General features: G+C 45.8%; 1 protein-coding gene across 1 annotated transcript; it reads left to right on the top strand.

Moving 5' to 3' along the window:
* Positions 1-9,043: 9,043 nt before the first annotated feature.
* Positions 9,044-9,454, top strand: LOC119456812 (circumsporozoite protein-like). Its single transcript, XM_037718630.1, has one exon. The coding sequence runs from the start codon at positions 9,044-9,046 to the stop codon at positions 9,452-9,454; it is 411 nt and encodes a 136-aa protein (XP_037574558.1).
* Positions 9,455-11,953: the final 2,499 nt, after the last annotated feature.

The raw sequence follows: 11,953 nt of genomic DNA, 5'->3' as shown, positions 1-11,953 counted from the left end.
TGTTCTAGCACGTCCGCCTTACACCTTGACGAAGGGGTGTATGAGTTGATACCTAACGCCATGAGTGAGTGAGTGATTGAGGAGTGAGTAGTGAGTGATGTGAAGTGAGTGATTGAGTGTGAGGAGTGAGTGAGTGAGTGAGTGAGTGCAGTGAGTGAGTGAGTGAGGTGAGTGAGGTGAGTGAGTGAGTGGAGTGAGATGGTGAGTGAGTGATTGAGGAGTGAGTGAGTGCTGGTGAGTGAGTGAGTGAGTGAGTGAGTAGTGAGTGAGTGCGTGAGTGCCATTGATTCAAGTTTTGCTTTGCTGCGTCATTCGTCATACGATGAGGGTGAAGCGATATGGAGAAGGCGGCCTAGCAACGCCGTAACGGGAAGGACGGATGGACGCACCAAGCTCTTTTCGAGCTTATTACTTTTGTGCAGCAAATTGTGCGTCAGCGAGTCTGGCCGTGCGCGTTATCTCTGCTGGTCACTACACACTAAACTATTTACACCTCTTAAGGTTGTGCAGGGTGTTTTCTCACTTGCATCCTTCATTATACCCATTTAGCACTTGTTTTACTCTAAACACCCTATAATAAGGACGTGTACAAAAAATCAGAACACAATAAAACATTTACACCCTAAGAAAAGAATTACCACCCTATACGAAAGGAGTTCGCAGGTTCGCTACCGCTTAAAACTGTTCTTGCCGCTATATAAATGTCAGGTTTCAAGCGTAAGAAACACATCTTCAATGCAAGCGCGACCTTGTCCAAGGTTCTACTGAGATGCTGCAGTTGGAGTTTTGGACAGCTTATACTTATGGATACCAATATTCAAGAACGGGAACGTGGCTTCGGTATGGTGGCATGGTTAGGGTGTATGGTTTCCACGTGAAGTTCCTGGCTCGAATCCACATCCATGCATTCATTTCGTAACCTAATTAGGGATGAATTGTTTCTCCTTTGATTCCGTTTGTGCGGTAATGCGAATAAGCAGCTCGCGAGCAGTGAAAGTATAACGAGCTGAGAGCGACATTTTTCTTTCGTTTCGCCTCTACTTCAGCCAATAGCATTCTTATTGTTGTTAATAAAATAAGGGTGCACGAATAACACCCTTAAAGTGTTCACCAGGCGACAAATTGATGTTTACACCCTTAAGGGTGTTAAAATGTTGAGTTTGTAGGCAACGATATTGATTTGAAGCGTCAATAGCTGTGTTCAAGTTTATGTGGCCTTATTCCTTACAATATAATTTACTTAAGGGTATGCGAAAATACCAGCACTATTCGGCAATTGGTTTTTGCGTATGCGCGTTTATATTTCAAGTTCCGACGCCTGCTTTCTTTACGAAAAAAAAGAAAAGATGTCGTGTGCCTGACCGTAGAATAAAGCATCAAAAGAATTCACGAATCTTACTCCGCCTCACCGTGCTCCGCAAAACTGATTTGACACATCCTAAAACAAACACAGCAGATGCTTACTTACAACTTTCAAGAGATGTTTCACATTTTCCTTCTCTCAAAGCTCTGTGGCATATGATATGGGTCAAACCCACATTACTTAGCATTATTTCTTTGCTAATAATGTTATTATGTTATTTCTTTGCTAATATTTATCAGTGCGCAAATTACATTTATTCGAGCAAAGAATAATTCATCAATGCCGCTGGCTGTAATGAAACATCGTCTCACGGAACTAAACGCCTCTGTTATCCACGTGCGCGCATCTTGGACGTAGCTTCGCACGGGCTAATGATCAAGGGGGGCATGCAGGTAAAGTAGTCTATATGATAGATATAAAGTGTTCTTATAGATTAGGAAAATTTACCCGAAGGAAAGAATAGGGCAGTCAATGGCCGTCGATGATTAGGTGCAGTGATAAGATTACGAAATTTGCTAGCATACGAGGGGTTTAGCTAGCGCAGAACGAGGGCAAGTAATTATCTTTTGGGGAGGCCTTCACCCCACAGTGACCATTGTAGCTATTTTAACCATCAGACATGCATAATTCATCTCCAGCAATGGCTTTTCTATCGTACTCTATTTTTAGGTGCCACTATAAGACATATATTTTATTCCTACTTGAATACACGAAGCGTCCTGTTGTCATTACCCTGAGCGGACAAATCACCATTGCTCTGGCGCTCTTTGGTCATAGTATACCCTTAGTGGCATTAAACACGATAAATCATCATCGTCATCATCCCTACAGTGAACTTAGGTTGGTTGATGAGGCATATAACTACTGCATGGTTTATACGATGTGTCGAACTGCACATTACATAAACGTACATGAATGTGTCCTACGAAGTACGTCTTCCTACCGAGGCGAATACGGAACGCCGAAGAAGTCGCGACATCCATGCTTACAGGAATTTCACAGGGAAGAGCGTTGGCGTGCAAACTGACGCAGAAACACGACTAGAGTCTCTGACCACAAGGCGGTTTTATCGAAAGCGCAAGTTTAACGCTGCTTGTGCGAAAACCACGGACTCAGCTACACACGCATGGCACCCTTACGAAGGCATCGTAGAGTTTGCAAGAAACGCCGCGCGATCGCACAACCACGCTCTCGTTGCAGGTGCTGGTTTTCACTAGCCATGCACGCGATTCTCTTGGCCTTCCGCCGAAGCCGGCTGGTATTCTCTCCGAGCTGCGACTGCTGACCGGATCAGCGTCAGACGCGCGGTGCTATTTCAGTACCTACCGTTTTTTTGTCCGCGCCTGTCGCTGTGGAGTGTGTGCCATGACTGGAAGGGGGATTTTCAAATTAAAAGGGCAGATCACAGTTTACGAAATGTTTTTGAATCATAAAATGCTTAAACTATTTTTATGGTAAACAGTTTTTGTCTCATAAAAATGCTCTAACTCATATGTACTGCTTACGTGTAAATTTTATATTTCCTTGAGCACGCAGACTACCTGTTCCCCGATTATTCAAACGTAATACTTCCTGTTTCGGTACATGTACTTTTGCAAGTTTACCTCTACCCACCTGTGTACTCATTCGTGAGTGCCCGCTGTCTTCTGTTGCCTGTGATAGGTTTTTGGGCTGGTCAAGTTGCCTGCGCGCAGCAACTTTTACCAAGAACCTCACCATAGAATTCTTTTTATGCGAAATAAAGTCATTAATTTATTTAACATAAAGAAAATTGTTTGCAAATGTAGCGCTACGGATGTATCTGAAATTCGATGTTTACGCAAATGTAACATAATCACGCAATTATTTCGATCTAGTCATGGTATCCGTTTCAAAGTTCCAGGAATGCCCATTAAATTAGATGCAACGCGCGTGTCTGTTATTCATTTGCACTCAACGTCGCTTTCAGCAGTCGTACAACAGTTTATTTGCGTCAACCATGGCCAGCATAGCGCCAGCGTTCATAATCGGCGATGCAAATTTAGCTACGGCAATTTCGTACAGTCACTCGGGCGCCTTGTCATGACTGCAAGGGATAAACCGACTGAGCTCGCGCCTTGAAGTTTCTCGATTCTGTTCTTGTTGATCGCGGTGTTTTTCTTGGCGCAACGGTCAGAAATGATGCATGCATTCATATAGAGCTTCAGCGCTCCTTTAATCCAATTTTGTTGACTTCCCCTTTCACACGCGAATGTTTCTGTTGGCGACTTCATCACTTCTTGCTTCTTGTTCTGCTCGTCTATTCGGGCATATACCCAGTGGAACATGCCAATTCTGGGGAACTGGAAAATAATGGGCACGCATCCGTTGAACATACCAAGTTGACCACATACCCACTCGCCTAAGTTGTCTATTCGGGTAGATCATCACCATCATCGGGCTATTTTTACGTCAACTGCAGGACGAAGGCCTCTCCCCGCGACCTCCAACTACCCCTGTCTAGCGCTAGCTGATTCCAACTCGCACCTGCAAATTTCCTTACTTCATCACCCCACCTAGTTTTCTGCCGTCCTCGACTGCGCTTCCCTTCTCTTGGTACCAATTCTGTAACTCTAATGGTTCACCGGTTATCCATCCTACGCATTACATGGCCTGCCCAGCTCAATTGTTTTCTCTAAATGTCCATTACAATATAGACCATCCCAGTTTGCTCTCTGATTCGATCATACTGCTCTCTTCCTGTCTCTTAACGTTAGTCCTAAAATTTATTGTTCCATCGCTCTTTGTGTGGTCCTTAACTTGTATTCGAGCTTCTCTGTTACCCTCCAAGTTTCTCCCCCTTATCTTAGCACCGGTAGAATGCAGTGATTGCACACTTTTCTTTTCAACGACAGTGGTAAGCTCCCAGTCAAGATTTCGCAATGCCTGCCGTATGCAATCCAACCCAATTTTGTTTTGTAAATTTTCATCTCATGATCAGGTTCCCCTGTGATTAATTGCCCTAGATAAATGTACTTCACATACTCTGGAGGCTGACTGGCGATCCTGAATTCTTGTTCTCTTGCCAACAATTGAACATTATCTTTGTCTTCTGCATATTAATCTTCTATCTCACTCTTTCACTTTCTCAGTTAACATCCTCATTCATTTGTTGTAATTCATCCCCATTGTTGCTCAACAGGACAATGTCAACTGCAAAGCGAAGGTTACTGAGATATTCGCCCCTGATCCTCACTCCTAACCTTCCCAGTCTAAGAAATTGAACACTTCTAAGCATGCAGTGAATAGCATGGGAGGGATTGTGTCCCCTTGCCTGACCCCTTTCTTGACAGGTAATTTTCTACTTTTCTTGTGGAGAATCAATGCAGCTGTGGAATCTTTGTAGATATTTCCGAGGGTACTCACGTATGCCTCCTGTACTCCTTGATTACGCAATGCCTCTATGACTGCTGGTATTTCTACTGTATCAAATGTCTTCTCATAATCTATGAAAGCCTTATAGAGGTGTTTATTGTGCTCCGCAGACTTCTAGATTACCTGATTGATGTCATCGAAGTGATCCATTGTAGAGTATTCCTTCCTGGAGCCAGCCTGTTCTCTTGGCTGATCGAAGTCAAGTGTTGCCCTGACTCTATTGAAAATTATCTAGGTGAATATTTTATACAATACTGAAAGCAAGCTAATGAGCCTATAATTTTTCAATTCTCTAACGTCTCCCTCCGAATTCGTATAATGTTGGCATTCTGCCAAATCTCTGGCACACTTGAAGTCGTGAGGCATTGCGTATAAGGGGCCGCAAGCTTTTCAAGCATGATATCTCATCCGTCTTTTATTAAGTTGACTGTTATTCCATCTGCTCCAGGCGCTTTTCCACGGGTCATGTCTTACAAAGCCCTTTTGCCTTCATCGCTAGTTACCGAGTATCCTTTGTATCTTGTTCATCACTATTTCGAATGAAAGTAGCTCGACTGCTCTTGGTACTGTACAACTCACTATAAAATTCTACCACTGCTTTTACTATGTCATCGAAATTTCTGATGGTATTACCCTGCTTATCATTCAGTGCATACATCTTGCCTTGTGCTATGACAATTTCTCTTCTCACTGATTTCATGCTGCGTCCACTTTTACGACTTCCTGAATCTTTTCCACGTTATAATTGTGAATATCCCTTGCTTTCTTCTTGTTGATCAGTTTTGGCAGTTCAGTGAATTCTATCTGATCTCCTGAGTTGGACACTTTCATGCTTTGTCGTTTCTTTATTAGGTCCTTTGCTACTTGGGATAGCTTACCTACTACTTGATTGCCTTGGTGCCTTACCTCCCACTTCAAATGCTACTTCTGAGATCAGCCTGGTTATGGTTTTATTCATTACCTATATGTTATCGTCGTTTTTCACTTGTAAAGCTGTCTATTTGTTTAACTGCACCAGTCTGAATTGCTCTGCTTTTACCTTTACTGCATCAACGTTGGCCTGTTTCGCTGGACTAATTTTACTCTTTCTCTCTTCAAATTGAGAGAAATCCTAAACCTCACTAACCTATTATCAGTGTACTTTACCTCACGCAACACTTTTAGATCCTGCACTAAGCAGGGAGTATCAAATCTGTTTTGTTGGTTGTTTCTCCATTAGGGTTTTTCGAGGTCCACTTCCTGCTACGCTTCTTGAAGTAGGTATGTAGTATTCGGATCCTATTGCGTTCCGCGAATTTTACCAACATCTCTGCTCTAGTGTTCCTAGAATCGATGCAGTAGTAGTTGTCAATTCCTTGTTCACCAGCCCACTTCCCCCCCGTTTTGCATTGAAGTCGCCCATGACCACAGTATACTGAGTGTGCACCTTTCTCATCGCTAATTCAACATCTTCACAAAACTGTTCAATTTCTTCATCAACGTGACTGTTGGTTTGGGCATAGGCTTATACTACCTTTATTCTATACCTCCTATTCAGCTTTATTACGACAACTGCTACCCTCACATTAATGCTGTATAATTCTTCAGTATTGCCTGGTATGTTCATATAGACTATAAATCCTACCCTGAATTCCCTCTTATTTGGAAGACCTCTGTAGCAGAGAAAGGGGGCGCTAGTCAGCACTGTATAAGGTCTCACCGATTCTTTTAACCTCAATAAAGCCAATAATATCCCAGGCAATGCCTGAGAATTTCTGAAACATGCCTGGTGAGTTAGACTCACTCCAGAGGGTTCTGGTGTTGAACTTTGCTAGGTTCAGTTTCCAGTGGTGGCCTCTGCGTACCCAGAGATTCTTAGCACCCTCTTCCGCGTCGCAAGATGGACCGCCGCCTTTGTCAGGTGCTCCGCAGCCACTGGGGACTGAGGTCTAGGGACTAATTGCAGCCCATGGCCCTCACTGCACCAGGAAGGCTAATTTCTGTTCTGGTGAGGGAGTGCCTTTGTTAAAGCTTAATGAGCTTTCCTAATTACGTTGCACCTGGACTAGTACAGCAACAATGGCACCACTCCAAGCCTGAAAAAAGGGAGGATTTTAACCTGCGACCTTCAGATTTGAAGCCCAGTGTCTACTTCTGCTCCACGCCACCACCATTCGGGTAGATGTCCAGGGGAAATGCCCAGTGACGAGTGTTGTCTTCTACAGGGCCAACCAGCAGCAGCCGACAACCGCAATGAGGGCAGGAAACGGTAAAGAAGGCATATATTTGAAAAGCATATGCAGCTTTTATAAAAATCAAAACAGCAACAGCGATAGCTGGTACAATATATAGTAGCCTCAGTTTTAAATACAGAAAGGAGTTGAAGTGCGCCATGAGCAATGTTCGTGTTCGTCGTTATAGCTTGATAACTAATTATATAAATCGGCCCACCTCACCCGTTACGCAGATAATTTGGTCCCCGTCGGTCCAGGCTGAAAATTAATATAATTCCGGTCGCACGCTCCACAAACCTGGCCCGTTAGCAAATTTCAAACTAAAATTTTTTCTTTGACGGTGGGAGGGAGGGAGAGAGGGGGTAACTCAGAGAAATAACTCTCCGCTTCTACTGAGTTCATAAACGTATTTGGGGTCACACTGCTGTCGTGCAATAAGCTCCTTCCTCTATTCTGTCTTGTTGAAACCTCGCTCTTCATAAGGATTTGTCTGTGATGTTCGTAAGCGTGTTTCCTCACAAACTTGAGAGAGGGTGAGCTGTCTGCTGTGATGGTGCGGAATTATTTCACCGCATGCTTTTCATACCCCTTTTGAGAACAATGCACACCGAGAAAGTGCGACCAACAACTCTTCTATAGGCCACGCGGTTCCAGTGCTGTCCCCGCTTCACAAAAACTTGAAAGTACAAAAAAGAAGTGATGGCATCTCCTACACGGCGTTCGTACTTATTTACTACGGATCCAACCAAGCCCAGGTGAAGTACGATGCATTTGCTCGATTTGCCTTTTCAATATTTGGCCAAGAGCTGCGAGGTCAGCGCACTTGGTAATTTCCCATATTTCTAAAGCAGCTTAATTTGTGCTGCGTGCAAGTGCTACGTACCGCGTCAGCTTTTGTAAGGAGTGTCACGGGTCACGGAAGATGCTTCTACTTTGATTTTCTTTTATTGCGATAGCAAATATATGGACACTTCAACCGGATTTCTGCCGTCGACGTCGCCGTCGCCATTGCCGTGAGGTTCGATATAAAGTCTAAGGGCGATAAAATCGTCGCCGCGCGCCCTATGCGCGAGTGAAATCGCGCGGGGGACGCGCGCTATCACGGAGAGCGAACGCACGGCGGAAAACAAACGCGACAGTCGCGCTAAAGGCCGTGGGGGTATGGGAGGGAGGGAGGGAGGCGGGGCGACGCTGTCCTGCTTCACCAAATGCTTACCTTGCAACCGGGTGCAAGGGGAACTGGCCACTCAATATCCCGCGCGAAAGCAAGAAAGCGGGAAGGCAGCGCGGGAGGGAGGGGGGGGGCAGCTTCTCCTCTGCACAACTCCTCTGCACTTTGCCCGGCGGTCGCGGACGCCCGAACCGCCTCTTATCTCCACACGGCTCTGACCTTTGTATGCGCTGTGCATTCGCCGCTTAGTTTCCGTTGAAGCGATAGACCGCGCGAACCTTCTTCCGCTGCGGCGGCGGCGTTTGCTGCCAGCATTTTGACAGTCGTTGTCTGCGGTCATTCAATGTGATCTATTCATGTGTGCTTGTGCGCGTTGACACCACGCTTGTTAATTCAGTTAGTAAGCGAATGTGTGAACGTTTAAGCCGCTTGTCCGAGCCGTGAAACAGGCTTGGACAAGCGGCTGTGACAGTGATGTCATGTACTACGCAACAGTGACGGACTTTGACTGACGATGAGTGTGCTGTGTTATGTGCTCTCTCCCTCTCTCCTCCCCTTCTTTCATTCCCCTCATCCCGCTCCCATGTGTAGGGTAGCAAACCGGTTGTGCTGAACTGGTTAACCTCCCTGTCTTTCCTTCTCCACTCTTTCCTTCCTTTATGCAGCCGATAAAACTAGTATCCCTACTCCGTATAACTCTACTAATTTGCTATCGCAATTGATGCTTCGCCTTTCGGGCGAAACTGCGACATTTTTTGATGAACTCTCTAAGAAAGTTGGAATTTCAAGCTCTCAGACAATTTCGATGCGCTTTCTACTTTCCGCCAACGCACCGTGGTTGCATGGTTGCACCCACGACAACAGTGCAAGAACAGTGCAAGCCGGTGCCCTGTGTGTGACGAGATGTTCTCCGAGGAGAACAAGGAAGGCGCTGGCAGCAACGAGGAAGAAGGCGAGAACACGGGCGAAGAGGGGAACTCCGGGGCCGACAACGCAGGAGGCCATGAGAAGGACTCCAGCGAGCAGAACCAGGAAGGCGGCACGGACGAGCACCAGAAGCCAGAAGGTGGTGACGCCGGCGGCGAAGGAAGCGGGGATGCCGGTGGCACCGAAGACGGCGCTGCGGCGGCGGCACCGGGTGGCCATGTCAGCGGCTCGGATACCGCAGCAGCCGGCACGGCCCACCGAACGCTCGCCCTGATCCGCATGAAGGCGGTCATCGCCGGACTCGTCATTATCATCTTCGCCCTGGTGGAGCTTGGGTGGCACGGTGGTTGGTTCCACGGGGGTGGCGATGGAGGCGTCAGCAGCTAGCCGCCAATGAACTCATCAAACTACACGGCTTCCTTAGAGTTGCCCCCGGATAACGCGGACAACTGGTGGCGCTGATTTAACTGGGACTACCCCCTGCGCAATACTCGTCACCCCCTCCCCCACCCCTGTTTTATTATGGGGTAGGTAGTGACGCGTTGTGATGTGTCGTGCCATCATTCTCTGGTACAAATGATTAATGACTCGTGAAGAAAGCGCCTGTAAACGAAAGACATTGTTTTCGGAAGTGTTCCTTTAACCGCCATATAAAAAAACTTTATTTTCTGGGTAACCAAGCTTGTCTCTCTAATAGCGCTCAAAGAACTCCAGCTGCGGCCGCCACGTTTCCCACTATTCTTGAGAAATGTATTATACAAGTGCTATGGAAGCGAGCCAGCCACAGTCTATGTCCGCTTTTTTTTACGGCATCATACGAATAGCATACAACCGAGTGTGGTGATGGTGCTCATGTGAAAAGTCATCTCTGCTTTTTATGCGACCCATCTCTTAGCTGGGCCACAGAAGTATTTATCTTTCCTATTCTTCGTGTTTTATTCGGGAAGTTACATGGATATTGACCGAATGTCCACAGTCCTCATAACTATCGCAACTATCAACAGAAGATACGAGTAAAATAAAGTCAAGCTGTACTACCTACACACCATATCGCTGTCAGCGAGAAGCTGCGGTCTATTTTTGGTATCTTAACCAGTATTTCTTTGCAGTGAAAGTGACCCCAACAGGGCACTAGAGGGAGACTCGAAGTTAATGCACAAGTGATTTAAAAACAATTAAATGTGCATGACACTGGAATAAGAAATAAAGGGGCGCACATCGATAATTAGGGAGGTACTGATAACGTAGAGAGGGCATTGCTATGAGATACTTTCAGCAAAGAGGGAATAAATTCCGATTTTGTGAAAGGAAGGAATGAAAGAGTGGATAAGGAAAGGCAGGGAGGTTAACCTGTTTAGCATAACCGGTTTGCTACCCTACACAACCGGAGTGGGTTTGGGAAGAATGAAAGAAGGGGAGGAGAGAGAGAGCACAGCACACACATCATCAGTCACAGTCCGTCACTCTTGCGTGGTACCTGACATCACTGTCATAGTGGCTTGTCCAAACCCGTTTCTTTCAAAAAGCTAAGTAGTCCCTTCGTCGCCTTTAGCTGCGATGCCTTCTGTCGACGACACGTGAGAATCGTTTCAACTGACATTGGTCTATTGTAAATGTGCGCTAGAACGGACGCCAGGGACATTCTCTGAACATTATATTTAGGACAGTCACATAGAATTTCGCAAGAGAGCAGCAGTAGCACTCATCCAGCCAGCAGCCATAGTCAAGAAAGTCCGGGAGGGTTCGCAAACAAATATTTACTTTGAATCTGGATTGTACACAATGGGAATGCTGCAGTGAACTTTTGTCTATTCCACTATTATAGGGAGTTTCCGTACCTACGTTTACGACGTTGCATAAGAATGTTCTTTCGCGGGTAAACAAGCCAATGATACAGAAAAAATACACCGTCTGCCAACGATGCGGTACACAATGCGATAGACTTTCCCAGAAGCCTGTATGCCTTCTGCCTCTATTTTCATATTATGTCAGATACGCACAACGGAGTATTGGCCTAAAGGCGGGCAGTACATTTAAAATAAATTCACATTAAAAAACACAAGCCAATCTGACATTGGTCACATTGCATACTACGGGTGCGCGAGAACACATACGCACCGCTCCAGCTTTCAATACGCTGAAGATACGGAATCTTTGTTTCACACATAAAGGTTCGTTTTAGATATATTCCAAAATGCGCGTTACTTCTACATATTATTTGTTATGACATGACAAAAATGAATTATGCATCTGTTTCTGAAAAAAATGATCCAAGTCTACCATATTGACCCTCTTCACCTGGTCCTTGACATGTGACATTAGCTGGGTCACATCTGTGTGGCTTTCGTTCTGCATAAGTCAAGCGGCACAGGTAGATGCATTTATTTTGCGGTTTGCTCTATAGAAACCGTCTTGTTTGAGTGATTGCTTTTCAAACAACATACCTGTTGGCTCTCTTATACTAGGCATTGCAATGAAGGACTGGTGGGGTATGCACATAGCGCCTCAGCGGGAACGCTAGCGTGTATTTCCAAAAACCTCGTACCTAAATCGTCACATGCCTGCGCAGCCAACGCAGTACAGTCACAGCGTAAGCTATGAGAAGCAGCTACATAGGAGCTTCATTTTTGGCACCACGCACAACAGGCTCTTCGTGGCGAAGTATTTTACAGCGTAAGCTGCTTTGGGCTCGTTTCAATAACCGTTTCGGTTCACGATGGTGTCCGCCGCCACCGCCGCCGCCATCTTTGCCGACGGCGTCCGGCGTTCGTAACCGCTATCACTGGAAATGTGAAAAAAATTCACAGCATATCCACGGGGTGAATGATGATGAGTGGGCGAAGCTCCGGAGGGAATCATCGGATCTCCCGCTTAAGGGGACGCTAG

This window comes from Dermacentor silvarum, chromosome 6 (genome assembly GCF_013339745.2).
Source record: "Dermacentor silvarum isolate Dsil-2018 chromosome 6, BIME_Dsil_1.4, whole genome shotgun sequence".
NCBI classification, from domain to species: Eukaryota; Metazoa; Arthropoda; class Arachnida; order Ixodida; family Ixodidae; genus Dermacentor; species Dermacentor silvarum.
This window is presented reverse-complemented; position numbering and strand designations above follow the sequence as displayed.

Excerpts from the sequence above, each read along its gene's own strand:
- LOC119456812 (XM_037718630.1), top strand. The coding sequence starts at position 9,044 with ATGTTCTCCGAGGAGAACAAGGAAGGCGCTGGCAGCAACGAGGAAGAA.